Raw genomic sequence first — 20,477 nt, forward strand, 5'->3', positions numbered from 1 at the left:
ATCAGTAACTCCAGTGCCAAAGGATCTGATGCCCTCTTCTGACTTCCATGGTAACTGCACGTACAAGGTGCACCTACATACTTATACTCACATACATAAGTAAATCTTTTTTACAAAATTTTTAAGCAATAAAGGAGCTGGGTGAGGTAGGATATATCTGTAACCCTAGCACTCTAGGGGCTAAAGTAGAATAATAATGAGTTTGAAGCTAACCTAGGCTTTATAGTAAGCTCCCAGTCCCTGAACTATAAAATAAAACACTATCTCATTAAAAAATTAAATCAAACAAAAATTAGTAATAAGGCTATTTAGCCATGAGATTATCCAAATAAAAATCCAGACATTTGTTTTCCTTCAAATTCTTGCTTTTAGTTTCTAACCTCAGAAAAACCAGAGTACCACTAATACATATCATAATAAAAGCACAGAAATTACCTATAATTATCATAAATGCCGAAATTTTTATAAAAATAACAGCCTCTAACAGTCATTATAATGCTATGATATTCATATCACTGTTGCAAGTAACTATAATTTGTGGAGTAAAACTTTCCATAAACTCAGTATCTCTAGTTCCCCCAATATTTCTGGAGTATTGGTCCTAAACACAAGGTTCATAGGAAAGAAAAAAATGAATGAATCACCTAGTTGCACAAGTACTATGCATATGGAGTCTCACACTGTATTCATTCTTAAGAGGTCTACCACAGTGCCCACAAATGCTACAACAGGAGCTGGGGTAATAACCTCCACAACAGCCGGAGCCCAGGACACAAGAGACACAACCAAGATGGGTCAAAAAAAAAAAAAAAAGCCACTATGTAGCAAATAAGTAAATGAGGACAACTGGGAATCAGGTTTTCCATGAACAAAAAAAAGTGAAGACTAGGGGAGGCTAGAATGAATGCTAGTTACAGGCTGGACTCGTGCATATTCATCTAATATATGCAGACAGACTTTTTTATAATGGACATGCATTTGTATTCATATATGTTTTTTAGCAGAGTCCAGCCAAACGGCTTAGCAATAGCAAAAAGCATCTGTAGCAGTAGGTGTATATGCCACCTATACTGTTTTCTAAATACTATTCTCCACTGACTAGAAACAAAGCCCTGAGGGAAACAGCCAGATCCAAGGCTGAGGCACAGGAAATATAAGATAATCCTGGAACATCTTATGTCAGTAAGCATGACAAAAACAGGAATGAACACAGACAAACATAAGGGAAAAGGACACAGAAACAAGCATGAATAGGGTTTTCACTACCCAAAACTAGGACAATCTGAGCACCTAAGTTAGTAATAATAATTTCAGATCCTAACTGAAGAACATTAAGAATCCATTTATCACCAGGCAGTGGTGGCGCACGTCTTTAATCCCAGCACTTAGAAGGTAGAGACAGGTGGATCTCTGTAAATTCAAGGCCAGCCTGGTCTAGAGAGCGAGTTCAAGGATAGGTTCCAAAGCTACAGAGAAACCATGTCTTGAAAAACCAAAAAAAAAAAAAAAAAATCCATTTATCTAGATTACCTTGTATTTGTGAATACATGATGCATGCATGCATGCCTGTGCACATGTGTGTATGGGTATGCAGAGACCACAGGAGGATTTCAGGCATCCTGTTCCGTCACTTTCAACATCATCCCTAGGCTGGTCAGTCAGAGAGTCCCAGACATCTCCACACTTCTCTGTCCTCCAGTGCTAGGTTCTTCAGGGCTAAGTGCTGGGGATTGAGATTCAGGTCCTCGTACTCACCCGCTACGCCACCTCCCCAGCCCCTGTATCCTCTTAAGAGTAAATTAGGAACAACTGGGTAGGAACAAATATGGCAGCAGCAGTGAAACCACTGCTCACAGAGCAGAAGGGCAAAGGGCAAGCACGGCTCCTCAGGCCTCTACCACCGTACTCACTCCTCACCTCCCACGCGTCCCACCTTCGGATGTGCATGCAGCTGTATGTCGGTGACTGTATCTCAATTACCAACTTTAGAGGGACAAAACATCCATGTCTTAATACAAACTAAGTTCTTACAATAAAACTAACATAAATCTACAAGTGAAGAGAGAATTAGAACTCTTGCAATCATTATAAAAATAATTTAGATAAAAAGCTAGGACACTAAGGTTTGTGACTAAAAATTGGAATGAGGACAGGACTGGTCACACAGATTCAGAATACTTAACATAAAATGCAAATTACAGTGGAGGATTCTTGCAGACAACTTAAAACACCAAAATTAAAACCACCAGTAATAACGGGAAGTGGAGGTGCAGGACTTTAATCCCAGGACTCTGGAGGAAGAGACAGGCAGATCTCTGAGTTCAAAGACAGCCTGATCTACAGAGTGAGTTCCAGGACAACCAGATATACACAAAGAAACCCAAGGGGTGGGGGGAAGGGCAACACACATCATGGTACACCAGTAATAGACACATACACCATGTCCACGTGATCTGATGCCGTTTAAAAAAAAACAACATATACCATTTCTGCCTCATAGGTATAACCTATGTGCACAGGAAATACTAGAAAAAGTATAAAGAACATTCTACAAAAATGGACCTCAACACTCAAGGGTAAAGGTCATGAAAGAAGAATAAAGAAATACTTTAGTTAAACAACTGTGGGGCTGACAGTTGAGCACCTTGAGCAAACACTGGGTTCCATCTCTAACACTACGAGGAGACGACAGAATACTTCTGACATAGAACTGTGCATGTGTACACGTGTGTGTGCATGCATGTATGTGTGTGTGTGTTACTTTGAAATGTTAAAGTTACAGACAGTATCTCTAGATAAGGAACACATGACATGAAAACTCTGTGTGATTTGTTGCAGTCTTTCTGAAGATCAAAAACTATTTTTTTTTTTTTAAGTTTTTCCAGACAGGGCTTCTCTGTGTAGCCCTTGATGTCCTGGAACTTGACCAGGCTGGCTGTCAATTGAGAGATCCACCTGCCTCTGCCGCCTAGGTGCTATGATTAAAGGTATGTGCCTCCATTAGGTGGCCTTAAAAAACTGCTTTGTTTTTGAGAGTGTTTCTTTGTGTAGCCCTGGCTGTCCTCGAACTTTCTGTAAACGAGACTGACCTTAGATTTAAGAGCTTTACCTGCCTCTGCCTCATATAATTGCTGGGATTAAAGACTTGTACCACCATGCCTGGCTAAAATAATGTTAATTCAGCAAATGAAATGATTTTACAGCTATTGGTAACTATTGTTATAATGATTTTTAGAGTTCTAAAAATTTATAATTTTCTATGATGTTAACACCGTACTATCAAATTGAAGATATTATAAAAAATCTTATATTCATTTGTGCTACAGTTTGAACATAGACTGTATCCCCTGAAAGGTTAATGTGTTAAAGGGCTGCTTCCCAGGATGATGATATTTCATGCTACTGGAACCCTTAGTAGTAGACTTAGCCTCAAAAAGGTCCTTGTTAAACTCTGGACATCAGGCCTGCATACAAGCCCTTTAGCCAGCTGAGTCATCTCATTAGCCCAAAAGTCTATGCACCGTCACTAAGAAAATAACACATGAATAACCAGGTCTATGCATGGGAAGGATCCGCTTGTTTATTTGTGATAAATTATCAATTTGTATAATGTAACAGAAAATATTTACAACGTTATACTCAAAAATATAACTATAGCCATCTGTGAAGCTCTAGTTGTAAATTATATTCTCTGGCTTCCTGAAGGCTCTCACTATGCACTACTGGCTGGCCTCAAACTGGCAGTCCTCCTGCTTCCTGGAGATTACAGACATGGATCAGCATGCCCACCAGGAATTACTTTCTTTCTTTTCTTAATTGTATTTTGTAATATCTCTAGTAAACTTATTTTAATATTAATATAAGAATAAGTTATAATATTATTAGGTTTAAAATTTTTCTCCCTTGTCTTCCTCTGTTGTGTTAGTGGCAAAACCATTGAAAAGAGTCCTACCAGTATGAGCACAGTGCCTGCTAACACAGACTGTTCTGAAAAATAGACCTGACTTTAAAAAAAAAAAAAAAAAAAAAAACCCAAAACTCGTATATATGGGCTGAGGATTTAGGTTGCAGATAGCCGCCTTCCTAGCCAGCAGGAGCCCTAGCCAGCACCAAACTGCAAGAGGGTGGATACACAAAATATAAGCACGAGGTTGTATTAATTACAGACAAGGCAGCATAAGATCATAAGCCTAGATCTAGACTTCCAGGACTCAAATAGCTATACCACTTATCGGCTACATGACTTTCCTGTGCCAGTTTCCCTATCTAAAAGCTAAAGTTCCTGCTAGTTATTTCACTAAGGTCTTTACAGCACTGGGTACCCAGGCTGGAGAAACAGCCCAACAGCTAAGTGCATTTACAGATCTCCCAGAGGACACAGGTTTGGGTCACAGTAACCATGCAGTACTCCAGGTTCCTCATATCCAAGGCCCTCTTCTGGCCTCCACAGGCACTGCATGCACATGGTCACACACATAAACACAAGCAAAACACTCTTATCATAAAAAAATAATAATTAAACCCTGACATACTTAGTGCCTGGCTCACAGAAAACATTCACCAAACTACAGTTTTACTATTAATTAACTTCTGTTATAGATGAAAACTGTAAAGCATTAAAATCAGCTAAATCCTTTGTTTAAAAACAGCAAATAAGGATGGGGGCCACAGAAAAAAAGGACAAGAGGAAAGAAGAAAGACACATGAACTCATATAAAATACCGGTTTCTTTTCCTACATTTTTGCTTCTGCAAAAAAATGGAAGGCGGCGCTGGAGAGATGGCTCAGCAGATAAGAGCACTGCCTGCTCTTCCAGAGGTCCTGAGTTCAAGTCCCAGCAACCACATGGTGGCTCACAACCATTTATAGTGAGATCTGGTACCCTCTTCTGGCCTGCAGGAATACATGTAGACAGAACACTATACAGAATAAGTAAACAAATCTTTTTTTTTTTAAAGAAAGCTATCAGATATGAGAACAATTACAAAGAAAAAAGAAAAATGGAAGGTACTCAGGATAGTAATTAATATATATTTTTCTTCCTTTCTCCCTTACATTCCCGAACCATTTGTTTCTCCTACATAAAAGCAGACCTGATCTATATTCCTCCACATCCCTAAACCATCTTTTTTCTACAGCTAACAGCATTTGTTTTAATTCCATTAAAAAGTCTTACATTAGGAAATTATACTCTCACTTTTTGCATTATTTCTCAAAAAAATTTTAAAATGCCAGAAACAAAGAACATTCAATATGCTTTTTGATTATTATCAACAATCACTTTCCTCCTAAATTTCGCTGCATTTTACATAGATAAAATATCAAGAGAAAAACTAAGTAAAGAGTCCTGTGTTCCAAAGACTGGGCCAGCAATCCTAAGCTGGTGACTGTGATTTTTGTCCCTTCAGTAAAATAGGAAACAGGCTATTCCTAAGCAGAGCCCATCTGATCACTTCAAAAGTCTACAGCTTCTTGTATAGCCTTTAAAATGGAGAGTTCACAAGCAATTCCCTATTTTCCAGTAAAATGCACCATAGCCCCTTTCTTTCTCAGAAAACTCTTACTCATCTTTTACTAGGTATCACTCAACTTTTTTCTTGAAACCTACTTAGAACAAATTGCTTCCTATGCTTTGGGACTTCACGATGGGCTATGCCCTCTAGAGATGGCTCTGATATGCCGCCTACTGTCCACGGAGTACCCACACTCTCCACACAGTGAAGAAACAGTCAACAAGTTGAATCTACAAAGCTAACTTAGGTGTCTGTCAAGTTTCCTATTCTCCATCTAGGGGTTCAGTTTAATCTGCAGACATACAGAGGCCAACGGGCAGCACAACCATGTGTCAGGCGTCTTTTCACATAATGCAAGGAAAATTAAGCCCGGGCACTCATGCAAATCACTCTGGAAGACCGCCTGTGCACCCACCAGGATTGCCCTGGGCTGCCCCAGCTCCTACCCCCAGCTCCTACCCCCCCTTCTCTGTTCCACAGCACTTCTGCTCTTCTTCCACACTAATTCCTGCCATCTAACACTTGTGGGCACTGACTGAAACAAACTCCACTGAACAGGAAGCTTGTCTATCTTACATAAATGACTCGGCTAGGACACAGCGAAAGTTGTGGGGCTTTTAACCAATAGAGCTTTCCTCCTCAGACCCGACTCATCATGTGCTAACCCTATCTCTGTGTCCTAGTTCCTCTGCTTTATCTACTGACAGTAGCCTTCCCAAGAAGAGGATAGCTGTACACAACTCCTTAATTTTTTCTGCTTCCCCTGTTGGTTCATAAATAATACTCAAGAAACTATCAAGCCGGGCGGTGGTGGCGCACGCCTTTAATCCCAGCACTCGGGAGGCAGAGGCAGGCGGATCTCTGTGAGTTCGAGGCCAGCCTGGTCTACAAGAGCTAGTTCCAGGACAGGCTCTAAAAAAGCTGCAGAGAAACCCTGTCTCGAAAAACCAAAAAAAAAAAAAAGAAACTATCAAATAAAAATTGCTAGATTATCTCTTGTTTTTAGACAGGATTTCACAGGCTGCCCTGGATCTTTCCAAGTAAACCAGGCTTACTTTGAATACACAGAGATCCACCCGACTCTGCCTCCTAAATGCTAGGATTAAATGTGTGTGCAACCATGCCTGGCTCCCTCCAGATTAACTTTTCTAGACTGTTAAACCCATGGGCAAAACCTGCTGAGCGCGCGCGCGCGTGTGTGTCTATGTATAATTTTTTAATTGCTTTTTTATTGAGCTATGTATTTTTCTCTGCCCCCCTCTTTTCCTCCCCACTCCCCTTCTATATCCACTCCCACAATCCCCATTCCCCATGCCCCCTATTTACTCAGGAGATCTTGTCTTTTTCTACTTCCTATGTAGATTAGATGTTGAGCATATATTAACTACTATTTGTGGGCTTGCAAAAAAAATTATTCACTAAATAGCACAAACACTAGATGATCACTGTAGTTACAGCAATACTGTCTTATATAGTTAATACTCATCAGGGGGGAAAAATGAACTAACCTTCCATGTATCTGCACCTAATACTGAGCCACAAAAAAACAGGACACTATTTTATTTGTATTCACAAAGCAGCACTAGAACCTTCCCCGTCACCAACTTCCAGTCAAATACGGCCCTCATACTGCCACCACTTTAGTTTGTACATTCCAAAAGACACAAGCCTGTCAGCAGGCACCATCCACTTACACTCTTGAGAGCAGAAGATAAGCAATGCAGAATCACACGCAACAGGAGAGTATACTGATTAAGGTAAACCGTGAAACAACCGCTTACTGTCTAAGCCACCCAGTTTCCCTCATCTACTGACAAACTCGGAATCAGCCCTAGAATAAATTTACAAGTTGAAACGTGTCAGGCAGGTTGACACAAGCCAGGCACTGACTGTGCCTAGGAGAAAAATCTGTCCAGGGTGAGCCCTTCCACGACAGTTCAGCTTTACCTCAACACCCTAAGAAGAAATGATATCCGATATACGAGCATGTGAAAATAAAGGTGAATACTCAAGATTCAGATGCCAGGGCAATGATTAAAACTTACGGGAGCGGGGGAAAGAGAAATCTGAACAGAAAGGAATTGCTGAACGCTGTTTGCCCCATAACAAAGGGGCGTATGAAGTGCATTACAACCTGGAAGAGCTTGTTTTTATTTTAAATGAGCTTTCTAAACACCTGGATGAGTAACAAGAAAGCTTTCCAAAGAGTTACTCTGGAGGCGTAACCCCAGGGACCTGAGATTTGTCTCTTGCTTCCAAACTCTAGTCTTGCTGTCCCATTTTTCTGTTCCAACCCCAACCTTCCCCTCCTATTTGTCTGAAATAAATGGTATGTGAAACAATGACCACACTAAATGTAACACGAAAGTCAGTGTTCACAAATGACTGGCAAACCTACAGCCCGGTGGACCTAAATTAACCCTGACCCATTACCCAGATCCTATCCGGAGACCTGAAAAAATATAACCTCTACACATCAAGAAAGCACAGCAAGAAAACGGGAGTGGGAGTGGAGGGTGGGTGGTGTTCCCAGGCTGTCCAGGGAATCCAGGCCTTCAAACGGCCGTGTTTTGAAGTCCCTAAGTTATCTCCATGGAACTTAGCTCTCAATTTCTCAACCCTAAGAACTAAGATGTTAAAGGGGTCGGGGGTAGTCGGATAAGAACAAGCCATCTTATATGCTTGAGACTCAGAAAACAGCAATGGGCAGCTGACACAGAGCTGGGAGACCTGGCAATCCTTGGAAGCCAGTCGGGAGAGTGGGAGGTAAGCGTGCAAATACAGGCACACACGAGTGGGAGGTGAGTTTGCAGGCACATACACACACACACACACACACACACACACAGATACATATACATATATGGGGGGGGGGAACCAACAGGGAGGCAGGGCCCGACAGCACTAGGACGGGGAGGCAGGGCCGCGCATCCCACGGAGGACCGGGAAGCAGGGCCCGACAGCACCAGGAGGACAGGGAGGCAGGGCCGGGCAGCACACGGAGGACCGGGAGGCAGGGCGTGAGGGCCGTGGAAGGTCGGCGAGCATCGAGCCTTGGGAGCCCAGGGGGCGGTGGAACAAAGCCGGTGCGGCCCGGCTACTTACAACAAGAAGCTCATGTCGGCCGCGGCTTGGGCTGCGGGCTCGGCAGAGCGAAGTCCGGGACGGCCGGCTTGAATCCGAGGGAAGGCGAGGAAGCGAGGAGGACGCACGGCTGCGGGGCAGCCGCCGACTTCTCCGGCTGGCTTCTCTACTTCCAGCAGCCGGCGGAGGAGAGGAAGAGGAAGACCTCGGCCGGTCTGGCTGCGCCGCCTGGAAGCCAAGCTGCCAGGGAAGCGCCGCCCGCCGCGTCCTCCTCGCCAGCGCCGCGCCCCCTCGGAGAGATCTCGCGAGAGCTCAGGCGCCCCGCCCACCCCGGAATCACCTTTGGGTCACCTCGGCAGCCGGCGCCGGCCAGCCCAGCCTTGGAGCTTGCAGGAGCACGTGGCTCCTGGTCACGGCCCAGTGTCCGATCGGAGCCCAGGAGGGAAGTGGACATCCATTCCAGCCCTGGGTTTTGTAGAGAGGAAACAAGTCCCCATCAAGGAGTGCCCAGCAAGGACAGTGGAAGGCCATGTGCTCACTTTCTGTACTCGACTTAAGCAAGCAACTTGAGCTACAGCCCCAGTCCCTGTATGCTTACATTTAGAAACAAGGAGACATTTCTTCTGCTTGGAATGACTTGGAGATGGGATTTTGGATAAGGGATTAAGTGAGTTTTCGAATTTTTTTTTTAAATCTATAGGTATATCTTAAAATACTGGACTCGGAGGAGGTAAGATCAATTATTGAACAAGAAAGCTAGGCTGTTGGCAGCGGCAGCTAGGAAAACCAACCAGCTAGGGAGCCAAGGAGAGCTGAGGTCAGTACATCGTGAATGTCAGGAAGCTGATTTCCCATGGCCAGTTGTGGGATCCGTTCTAAGTACTGATGCACAAAACACTTGATCAACTAAGACTTAATCAGCCTTGCACTTGGAGAATCCTCCATTATTTACAATATGCCTCAGCATGCAGTATCTACTTAGGTGGGAAAATAAAGTTCACCCTTCCCCCCACTTTTTAGCACACCATCAGCTCTATAAATTCTCAAGGACTCTAAATGAAACAATGTGCAGATATTAACCCAACTTGAGCTTAACATTCCAAAAGGCAAAAGACACTTGAAGGTGATGCAAATATTAAATTTATTCCATTTCATTAATATACCAGTAGTTTGCTGTGTTGAGTGGTTTTAAAAAGAAAAAAAAAAACTAAATGCAAGAAAACTGAACCTTCCAGCACTCGGGAGGCAGAGGCAGGCGGATCTCTGTGAGTTCGAGGCCAGCCTGGTCTACAAGTGCTAGGTCCAGGACAGGCTCTAAAAAAGCTGCAGAGAAACCCTGTCTTGAAAAACCAAAAAAAAGAAAAAAGAAAAAAAGAAAAAAAGAAAACTGAACCTTGTGTTTTCTCAGGAACAGCAGATAAAAATTTGAAAAGATAGCCTCGAAAGATAAGAAGAGGCCAAGATGTAGTGGTGCATGCCCTTAGACCCAAAGCAGGGAGGCAGAAGCAGGCAGATCTGGTCTACATATTGAATTCCAAGCCAACCAAAGACAGGGTCTTGAAAAAAAAATGAAAGAAAAAAGGCAGCAAACGGATTTACTATAATGAAAATAATAGGTTAGTGATGTAAAATGAGATTTGCCTCAACAGGTTAGTATTTGAGAAAGTATAGTTGAGGCAACACATCAGAGCATTAGTGTCACCTATTTCTGTTTATTGGTTTGTTTGTTTTGTTTTTTAAAAGACAATTTCTCTGTGTAGCTATGGAGCCAGTCCTGAAACTCACTCTGCAGACCAGGCTGGCCTCGAACTCACAGAGATCTGCCTGCCTCTGCCTCCCAAGTGCTGGGATTAAAGGCGTGCGCCACCACCACCACCCGGCAGTCTCAACAACTTTTAACTGTGGTCCTGGCAACCAGTCATGGCTGTGTGCTTAGGAAAGAAGGCTGAAGAGGCAGGAGGATATTGAGTGTGAGGCCATCTTGGGACTGTTTAGCCAGAAACTAACTCGGAAAAACAGTACAATAAAGCTTTTGGATTATTACATGATCTTTTGTGTGTTTGTTTTGTTTTTGTTTGTTTGAGACAGGGTTTCTCTGTGTAGCCTGCCCTGGCTGTCTTGGAACTCACTCTGTAGACCAGGCTGGTCTCAAACTCAGAGATCCTCCTACTCTGCCTCCTTAGTTCTGGGATTAAAAGCATGCACTACCATGGCCTGGCTATAACATGATCTTTAAGGTGCTTTGCAGTTCTGAAGTTCTATCCTGCCAGAGGTATCCTTCTAAAGACTGGCCCCCAGCTCCTCCCTGCTCCTCTGCCTTTGGTTTGATACTTTTCTATGTGTCCTGTCACACCGAGTCAGGAAAGAGACAACACAGAAGAGCCTCTGCGGCCATAGCTTCTGAGTACTGTTCTGTTAGGTCACTAGAAATGCCTCCTTGAACTGACCCCTGCGAAAACAAACATTTGGTTCTAAAAACAAGAGAAACTATCACATTAATACAGAATACAATTCTGCATGGTTAGATTCTAAATCAAGCAAATGACAGTTACATAAAAGCCTTTGGTATAACAGAAATACTGGGCATTTCAGTATAAAAATTATATTCAAATAGATATTTAATGATAATTTCTCCTTTAGCAGTGCATATTTAATTTCACTTTCTCAAATTTCTTTATCACCTCTAGAATTTGAGTGCACTATAGTTTTGTGGTTGGGGTGTGTTTGTGTGTGTGTGTGTGTGTATGCTAATGTGTATATGGGTGCTTGTGTAGTCACAAGGCTGATTTTTAGGAGTCTTCCTCAATTACCCTCAACCTTATTCAGTGAAGCAGAGTCAGCTGAAACCAGAGCTCACTAATCTAGCTTGCCAGCTTGCTATAGGGATCCCAACAAGGTCTCCGGAACCGCAGGAATTATAGGGGGAGTAGCCACGCCCACATGGCATTTACCTGGATTCTGGGATTTGAACTTCTGTTGTTACATTTGCTGCGTAAGTGGCATTTAACAACTAAGTCATCTCCCCAGATTTAAAGTGTTGATTGGGTCTTGATTTTATCTGAGTGTGTACCTGCGCGTCTGTATGTATACCATGTGGATGCACATGTCCTTGGAGGTCAGAAGGGGACATCCAATACTTGGAATTAGAGTTACACTTGGTTGTCAGCTGCCTGATATGGGTGCTGGAGACCAAACTGGGTCCTCTGTGGGAGTAGCAAGTGCTCTTAGCTGCTGGACCATTCCTCAAGCACTCTAAGTTTTGGTTTTTTAGAAATCTCTTCTGCCAGGCTATAGCGCCTGGTTAGAGTGGACAAGGAAAAGAGTGGCCTTAGAGGAGGGTGGATGTTTGGGTGGAAAGCAGACAGAGGCTTCCAGTCCTCACAAGACTCTGGGAATCTCTAGACTGACATCTGGGTTTTAATCCAAGAGCACTGAGATGTCAGCAAACACAGAGAGTAAGAATATAAAATTGATCAGAATAATTTTTAAAATGCTGAACGTACATAAAAGGGCATAGATTAAATCACCACACAGCCCATAATCAGTTCTTGACCCCAATGAGCATTTCATATGGATAACCCTGTCCCTCATAGAGAACAGACTACAGGTAGCCAGCATTTCAGAAGCTGTAGGCTTCTGAAATAGTTGTTTCTCAGTAACTAAGATTTTTACTTAAGATATGTTATTCCTAAAAATAAAGAAAGAAAGATGAAGTAAAACCATTGGCACTCGGAGTTGGTGGTAGAAAGGAATCCAAGATGGCTGCGGGTTTTCACTTGGGCAATTAGAGTCGTAGTGCCATTTGTGATAGGGAAGATGTGAGTCACAAATTGGAAGAATAACCAAAGGCTCCATTTTGGACATGTCTACTCTGAGATGTCTGTTAAGCACTCAGGTCAAGTTTCGATCTCCCATGAAGCGTGGGAGAAATCTAAACCAAAAACATGGATGTAGGAGTCTTCAGCAAGTGGATGGCATTTGAAATCTCAGAAGGAGCTCCAAATAGGAAGTTATATACCGTGTAAAAATAGACCAAGCAGGGCATTACCTGTAAACATCTGTGTTTCTTCTTTAATCCTCTTTCCAAAATAGAAGCAGGATCTCATCAAGCCTCTAGATCTAATCTACCAGCTCACAGAAAATACAAGTGAGAAAAGGATGTAGGGGGGAAATTAAAATTTTACCATGTGCAATCAGCAAAGTTCAGACTGTAGGGAAACTGTGCCAGACCCAAGCCCTTCAACAAAAGAGAAGAAAGGCACTGAAGGAGAAACTGGTCGTCAGTCTTCCAGCACTGGGGCAAAATGCTTGATAATCGGTCTGGTGAGGTTGAATTGTGTTTATCCCCGTAAGCTGAGGGCTGCTTCGTTCAGCCTTGCCTAGAGAAGCTTCATTCTGCACTGGGAAGCAGCTAATGACTCATAACCGGTTAAAGTGCTGGGGAAAGGTGACAGGTAAGTGTTGAGTCCAAAGTGGGACACCTACATCAACTCACCACACACATGCACACGCACAGGCACTCACGCACGCATACACACACGCATACACGCACAGACACACACACACACCTCAGGAAGCATGGAAGAAGGAGCGGGAAGAAGAGCTGGAGGGCGGGAGGGAGTGTTAAAGAAGTAGTCTCTGGAGTTGACTCGGCCAAAACACTCACATTCGCCGCAGCTATGATGACCTGCAGGGGATCAAGCCGAGATCAGTCAGTCAGCCTTCCAGACAGCAGCACTAGTTGTACGCAGTGGGTTCAAAATGAAGAAGACAGGAAAGTCGGAAGGGGATGTTAGGGAGAGTGTCCAGAGGGATGAGGAGGGAGCTGGGGGTAGATACGATCACGATGCATTGTATACAGGTATGAATTGCCAATGAATAAGTAAAACATCTTTTCATAAAGTTGCCAGAAGTGAAGATAATGCTCCTTGAACTAAAGGAATCATTATTTGCCCCACATCAGCCAGCTTTCTGCATCTATTTAAAGATAGTCTTTCAACTGTACAACTAAAAACGGACATTACTAATGTCAGAAGGAAGAAGTGCTTACCCCAGCCCCAATTATTCAGAACCCTCAGGTAGCTGTTCTCTTTTGATTCAGAAATGTGATCTGCTTTTGGCGGAATGGACATCTAAACAGCAAATCTAGAAAAAGATGTCTGGCGACCAAGACTTAGTAACCTGATAATATGCAATGTGTCCTACAGGGGTGTTTTGTTTGTGTAATATTGAGACAGCTAGGATAATTATTCTATCTGAGTAGTCCATTGCATAAGATTGTTTTTGCACAAATATTTCTATGAGCCAATCACTTTAAATTTTCAAATATTTTATTACTTTTTAATTTCTTTTCTGTTTGATTTTTTCATCTATGTCTCATAATGTTTCATGAGGCTAATATTATGCATTGTTTTCCCCCTTTTTATAAACAAGGAAAAGAGTATAACTTGCCCAAGATCACAGCTAGTAAGTACAATCTGAATTTAGGAATCTCTGTTTCCCCATTCCTTTCCCCTCCCAGCTACACTGATTTAAAATGAATATATTATAAGTAAATTGTGTCATGTTACACAATTCTACTTATAGTCAGCAATTCAACCTGACAATGTTTCATCAAAGATAGACTATATTTATAAATGCTTCTAGGGATAGAATGGTTTGACCTAGAAAAGGATGGAAGGTCTGGGCAGATGCTCAGGAATGGTTGCTGTGTGAACATGAAGATCAGAGCTGGATGCCCAGCACCGACATAAAAAAACAAGCACAGCTAGGTGGTGGTGGCGCACACCTTTAATCCCAGCACTCAGGAGGCAGAGTCAGGTGGATCTCTTGTGAGTTCGAGGGCAGCCTGGTCTAAAGAGTGAGTTCCAGGACAGGCTCCAAAGCTACACAGAGAAACCCTGTCTCAAAAAAGAAAAGAAAAAAAAAACCAAACAAACAAAAAAGCTGGGCATGACTTTAATCCCAGAACTCAGGAAGTAAAGACAGTCAGATCTCCGAGTCTCAGGCCAGCCATCGTTACATGATGAGACTTTATCTCAAAACAACAGAAAAGAAATATAGGCACACTGGTCATGGTCTGTATCCAGAACACTGAGGGTAGGGGAAGAGGCAGGAAGATTCCAACGACTTGCTAGTTGTTTAGCCAACCCAGTCAAAATGGCCAGCTCCCAAATCAGTGGGAGACCCTGTCTCAAAAACTGAGGTAAGACAACTAGGAAAACACCCAGTGTTTTCATATGACCTCCACATGTGCACACATTCAACACACACAATAATGGAAGCATGAAAAGTTGGTTCATAAACCTTGGTGTCTCTCTTTTTTTTGGGGGGGGGGGGATTCTTCAGACAGGGTTTCTTTGTGTAGCCTGTCCAGGCTGGCCTCGAACTCACAAAATCTACCTGCCTCTGCCTTCTGAGTGCTGGGATTAAAGGCGTGCACCGCTACAGGCTGGCTAAACTTGGTGTCTCTTTTTTATTATTATATTTTATGTGTATGAGTTCTCTATCTGCATGTATGCCTTTATGCCATGAACGGGCATCAGATCCCACTATAGATGGTTGTGAGCCACCATGTGGAAGCTGGGAGTTGAACTCAGGAACTCTGGGAGAGCAGCCAGTGCTCTCAACTGCTGAGCCATCTCTCCAACCTGTTTGGTATCTCTTGATGCATTCCTTTATGAAAACAAAATAATGATAAAGCAGAACAAATGTATCTTTAATGAAGATGGAAGAAAAATAAATTTTCTCTTGATCACAAACCTAATATATTTCTACTTCAAATTGTTCATTCTTTGCAAATGGACACATTCATGCAGACAAAGGCTAAATTTTAGTGAATAAGGGACAAATTATACGATTGCCCACTTGACATACATTTATTATCTATGAGGGGCTTGAGGGGAAAAAGGAATGTGTAGAAGACATAGCCCCTGTCTTATGAATCATATAACTAAAAATTAGTAAATAAGTAATAATTAGAAATTAGATGTTGGCACTTTGACATCTCTGTACCCTGAGTGTACGAGCCCCCAGGATGCAGTGTGGAAGCTGAAGCCACTCTTCCCAGGTGGCCCTTCCAGCCAACCAGGTCCTTCAGATGGGGCTACCGGACGAGCACCCGCAGCTCAGCCTCCAGCAGCAGCTGCTCCATCTGTAGTTGGCTTACCTGCTGCTACACCCTGGCAGCCAGGCCTGATGGCCCAGATGGCAACCACTGCAGCCGGTTGGGCACACCCTGGGTCACGCCATCACTGGGGCTTCAGTGGAGGTGCTAATGCTGCGACTGCAAATCCTGACATCACTCACCAGGAGCCTCAGGGAGCCCAGCTGCTGGGCCAGCAGTCTGACGCTGTGCTCTCTGGAGAGCATCCAGAGCCAGAGTGACATCAAGCTGGGCGAGGACGTCAACAAGGTACACTGGCAGTACAGGATTGCAAATGGCGTAATCAAGAAGTTCAAACTGGCCAGGCAGTGTGGCACAGGCCTTTAATTCCTTCCTCCGGAGGCAGAGGCAGGCAAATCTCTGAGTTCGAGGCCAACCTGGTCTACAGAGTGAGTTCCAGGATGGCCAAGGCTACACCAGGAAACCTTGCCTCGAAAAATAAAAAAAAAAAAATCAAATGTAAGTATGTAGGGAATTGGCCCTACATACTGGATAGAGCAAGTGTGGACCCTAAGTAAACAAACCTCTTATTTCAAATAACTTCATTGCTTCAGAATGGCCACGAAAGAGAGTTCTAACCATATAGATGTTCACCCAGCGTTGGGCTCTAGGCAAGCATTTAGCCTCCTTGAACCAACTGTATTGTGTTCTATGAATTACTGAAAATTAAGTAATTTTGTTCTGAAAAAGAAAGAAAAGAAAAATTCTGAGGAAAGGTGTGTGTTCTGTGTGAATACATATTACAAGGATATCTCTTGCCAGCACTCGGGAGGCAGAACCAGGTGGATCTCTATGTGTACCCGGCCAGCCATCGTGAGACCCTTTCTCAAACAAACGAAGGATGTCTCTCGTCTCAGTGATCAGAGTATTGGATCCTGTGTATCCAGAAACAAATAGTATAGAAGGGTAGGACTAACAGAGGGCTTGCCTGGCAATGGTGGCCCTGGGTTTAGCCTATAGCATCCCCTAAAAGAGTGGATACTGCGTATTTACGTCTCACCTTCAAATTATCATTGCATTTATAAACAGCATAACTTCATAGGAAGTGAAGTTCTTGTTTGTCCCAAGGTGTTTTGACGCACAACAGAAACATTGATTGATTCTACTCCACTCCACCCTCAAGTGTTAGCTTCATGGGACTTTTTAGGAAACGCTGTCTATAGTATAAGTTTGAGGATCTCAGTCCATAGGCCAAAAGCTAGAGGGGCTTTCATGTGAGCTGGAATTGTAGCTCAGTGGTAAACCCAAGTCCCAGACCAACGCCAGCACCTGAACACCGGGGAGAGAAACTGAGCGGACAAGATGGCTGCGTGGGTGGAGTCACCTGCTGACCTCAGTTTGATCTCAAGAACGGGGGGTGGGGGGTGGGGGGTGGTGGTGGTGAGTGTGTGTTTGTGGGGGGGTGTTGAGATGTTGAGAGAGAACTACCTCCTGAAGGTCGGTTCCTGACTTCCACACTCAAGCTGTGGCACACGCAGTGTGGCACACATACAGTCTGCCCCCAACCACACACACACACACACACACACACACACACACACATCTTTCCAAAGTAAGATAAAATGGACCTTGTACTTTTTCGGTAAATGCAGAGCTTTATTTCGTAATCATAAAGTTTATCGTTGCCCACAATGGTCTTCCCTACACACGTAGTAATGAAGACACAGCAGTTACTTCATTACTATGCTGCATGCAGATGAGGAAAAGGAGAATCCTCTTAAAGTGATCCAGTTACTTATCACCAAGGGGAAGGGCACTGCCGAGGTCTGAAGTCTAAAATTAACTCTACCAGCTGTGATTCGGTTTGCTTCGTGGGCTCAGAGGACTCTGTCGGGTAGGTTCACTGGCTTCTTCAATCCAGTCTACTCTTATAAAGTTCGTTTGCCTGGAGTGCATGCTGTCCACAAGGCATAGTAACTAAGCAGCTTGGAAATATAGGGAGACTAAACAAGCCTCTCCTTGAACCTCAGGAAAGCCTGGAAACGGTGTGGGGGATGGAGGAGGAGTCACAGCTTGAGTTGGCCAGAGGGAGGCTTAACTTTTAACCTTGTTGAAATTTCCCAGAGAGCAGGCTGCTTGCTGATGTGCCCTCAGAGGGAGGTCAGCAGATGAAGGCAGCATTTCAAGGAGGCTATGTTTTTAGCCCATCATCTCCTGGAGGTCCTGTAGCCTGAAGGACCATATATAGACATAAAGAGCATCCCCACTGGGTACCACTTAAAAATACTCTAGGAACCAGCAGCTGTTACTTTCTCCCACACGTTTACAGTTAGCTGGCTTAATAAAACGGCACTTGTTCTAAGAGCTGCTACCTTGGGAGGGTAGGCAGGGGTGCCCTAGGTTTATTCTGTCTCCTCCTGTTTGGCTTCCCACCTCAGAAGAACAAGAAGCAGCCCAGGAGAATGTAATGGGTCAATTATGAGAATTGAAGGGGTTGTATAAATTTAAATAATGAAATGGGCAAATCCTCCAGAGGCAAAAACAGAATTGCTGAGTAGACTCTATGGTGAGTTCCAGGCCAAAGAAAAGAAAAGGAGGGGGGAGAGGAGGAGGGGAGTGGAAAAGAGGAAAATAGAGAAGAGAGGAGGAGGAAAGGAACAGTTTTGAATCAGTGAGACTGATGGAATCCAAAAACCCCAGGCACTCCCTGTTTGGCCATTTTTTTCTCCCTCACCAATGGCCATTGCTACACCTGCTTCTTGGCATCTCTGTCATGTTTTCTTTAGTTGTCATAGTCACAACCATAGCAACCTGAGCAGGCCACAATCCTCTTAGAGCTGGAGACACGCTATTCCACCTTAAATGACACAATTACCCTGTCCTGCCCCTAGGAATCTGATCTATATAGTCAAAGCATTTCTTTTGCCTGAAGGAAAGTAATGCAAATCCTCCAGGCTATTTCTGTGCTTAGGACTCTGTGGTTTCAAAGTACCCACCAGCCCCCACTCCTGAAAAAAATCAAAATAATCCATTTTGAAATCCAATTTGTTTTCAAATAATTCTGTTTCCCGACTAACCATCTAATGTTAAAATAAAACCTTACCTAGGCATGTTGGCACATGCCTGTGATCCCAGCATTCCAGAGGCAGGAGAATTAAAAGTTTAAGGCCTAGATCATACAGTAAAACCTTATCTTAAAAAACAAAAGGGAGGAGGCTCTCTAAGCTGCCCAGGTTGCCCTTGAATGGCAATCCTGCCTTAGGCGTCCCAAGTAGCTGGGATTCCAGGCACGGGTACCTGACCAGGTTCAGTTAGTTCTGTTACCACCTCCCAAGCCATATGCGATGTCTTCTCTGTATGCTATTCTCTTGCTAGCATGAGGCTCTCTTAAGGCCATTATTTCTTGTGTGTGTTAGAAGCCAAGTCAGCAAACTTGTTTGTATTGTGTCATTTTTTTTTTTTTTCTGAGACAGGGTTTCACTGTGTAGCCCTGGCTGTCCTAGAACTCACTCTGTAGACCAGGCTGGCCTCTGCCTCTCCAGTGTGCACCACCACCATCTGGCTGGTATTATCTCTAAGTTGGGGGAAAACAAACTAGTATCTGTGGAATCAGTAATAACTCCTATTTTTTTCCCATTTTCTCCTTCATTCTCTATCATACTCTGTTAAATAGATGTCTCCATTCCCACTCAAATGTCTCCTCTTAGATGAGTCAACATGAGTTAACCCAAGTAGTTGACCAGAAAAATTATCCAAGTAACGAGAAAATATCAGAATCCCCTGAGAGGGGCAATGGTTTATTGTCACAATCTTTTTAACACTTGGTTTTAACCACCTGTAGCAAAAAAAAAAAAAAAAAAAAAAAAAAAAAAAAAAAAAAAAAAAAAAAACCCACAAAACACCCAAAGGTACTAGCTAGTTCCACAAGCCGGCCTTCTGTGGAATGTTTATAGTTAAACTGCTCCGACATGTTAAGTGGCTGAAATGGCAAAGCCCAAAGTGGGCTGAGCCTTCCTATATCAATAAGCAGTTAAGAAAATGCCTCACAGATGCGATCACATGCCAGTCTGATCCAGGCAACTCCTCGCTTGAGGCCTGTCTTCCCAGGCGACCGGGTGATGGTTACTTGAAAGCTGAAGTTAGCTAATATAGATTTACTCCGCTAATGAAGTGGAACTCACAGCTTCAGAACTCCGAACTCTGGAGCACTTGCTGGCCATTGTCCTTCCTCATTAATGTGCATTTCCTTACCGCGCCTTACTTTCTTCTTAATGTTTATCCATGACTATGTGCAAAATGTTAGAAAGTTCAGTGTTGCCTCCATTTCTGTCTGTAGAGAAATGCCCGCTGCGAGCGTGCTCCCTCATTCGAACAGCTCACGGACGACTGACGCAAAGATACTCCGGCTCTGTCTAGAGACCGTGGGAGAGCTTGATTGACTACGCTGATTTACTGCATCCCATGCTCAGTCGCCAAGGACTTACAGTGTGTCCCCTACTCTGAAGGCACTAGGTAGACAACAGGACAGACGCACTTTGTTCCATCAACAAGACCATGTCATTTCGTATGTAGTCTCCTTATATGCTGTAGCCTGCGTCCTGGCAATGACGTCTGCTGCAGGGTCCCACCTGCTTTCATTCTTGCTTTGGGGGGAGGCATGTGGATTGAGAAATTGCAGGTGGAGATAACAGAGACACAGAAGAAACGGGCATAGAGGACTGTCCATCAACACTTTTATTTAATTTATAGCCCTTTTATACCCCAAGCCCAAGAGG

The 20,477-nt window shown here is 43.5% G+C and overlaps 1 protein-coding gene and 1 pseudogene across 2 annotated transcripts in view; one reads left to right on the top strand and one right to left on the bottom strand.

The window, feature by feature from the left end:
* Positions 1 to 8,840, bottom strand: part of Mob1b (MOB kinase activator 1B) — a 45,127-nt gene extending 36,287 nt beyond the window's left edge. For both annotated transcript variants that reach the window (XM_038335059.1, XM_038335052.1), the window contains exon 1: positions 8,619 to 8,840. In XM_038335059.1, the coding sequence (XP_038190987.1) occupies positions 8,619 to 8,632 (14 nt within the window). In that variant the 5' untranslated portion in view covers positions 8,633 to 8,840. The remainder of the gene's footprint in view (positions 1 to 8,618) is intronic.
* A 6,793-nt stretch (positions 8,841 to 15,633) lies between these two features.
* Positions 15,634 to 16,089, top strand: LOC119803456 (annotated as a pseudogene).
* Positions 16,090 to 20,477: the final 4,388 nt, after the last annotated feature.

The sequence above is a fragment of the Arvicola amphibius genome, chromosome 1 (assembly GCF_903992535.2).
Source record: "Arvicola amphibius chromosome 1, mArvAmp1.2, whole genome shotgun sequence".
Taxonomy (NCBI): Eukaryota; Metazoa; Chordata; class Mammalia; order Rodentia; family Cricetidae; genus Arvicola; species Arvicola amphibius.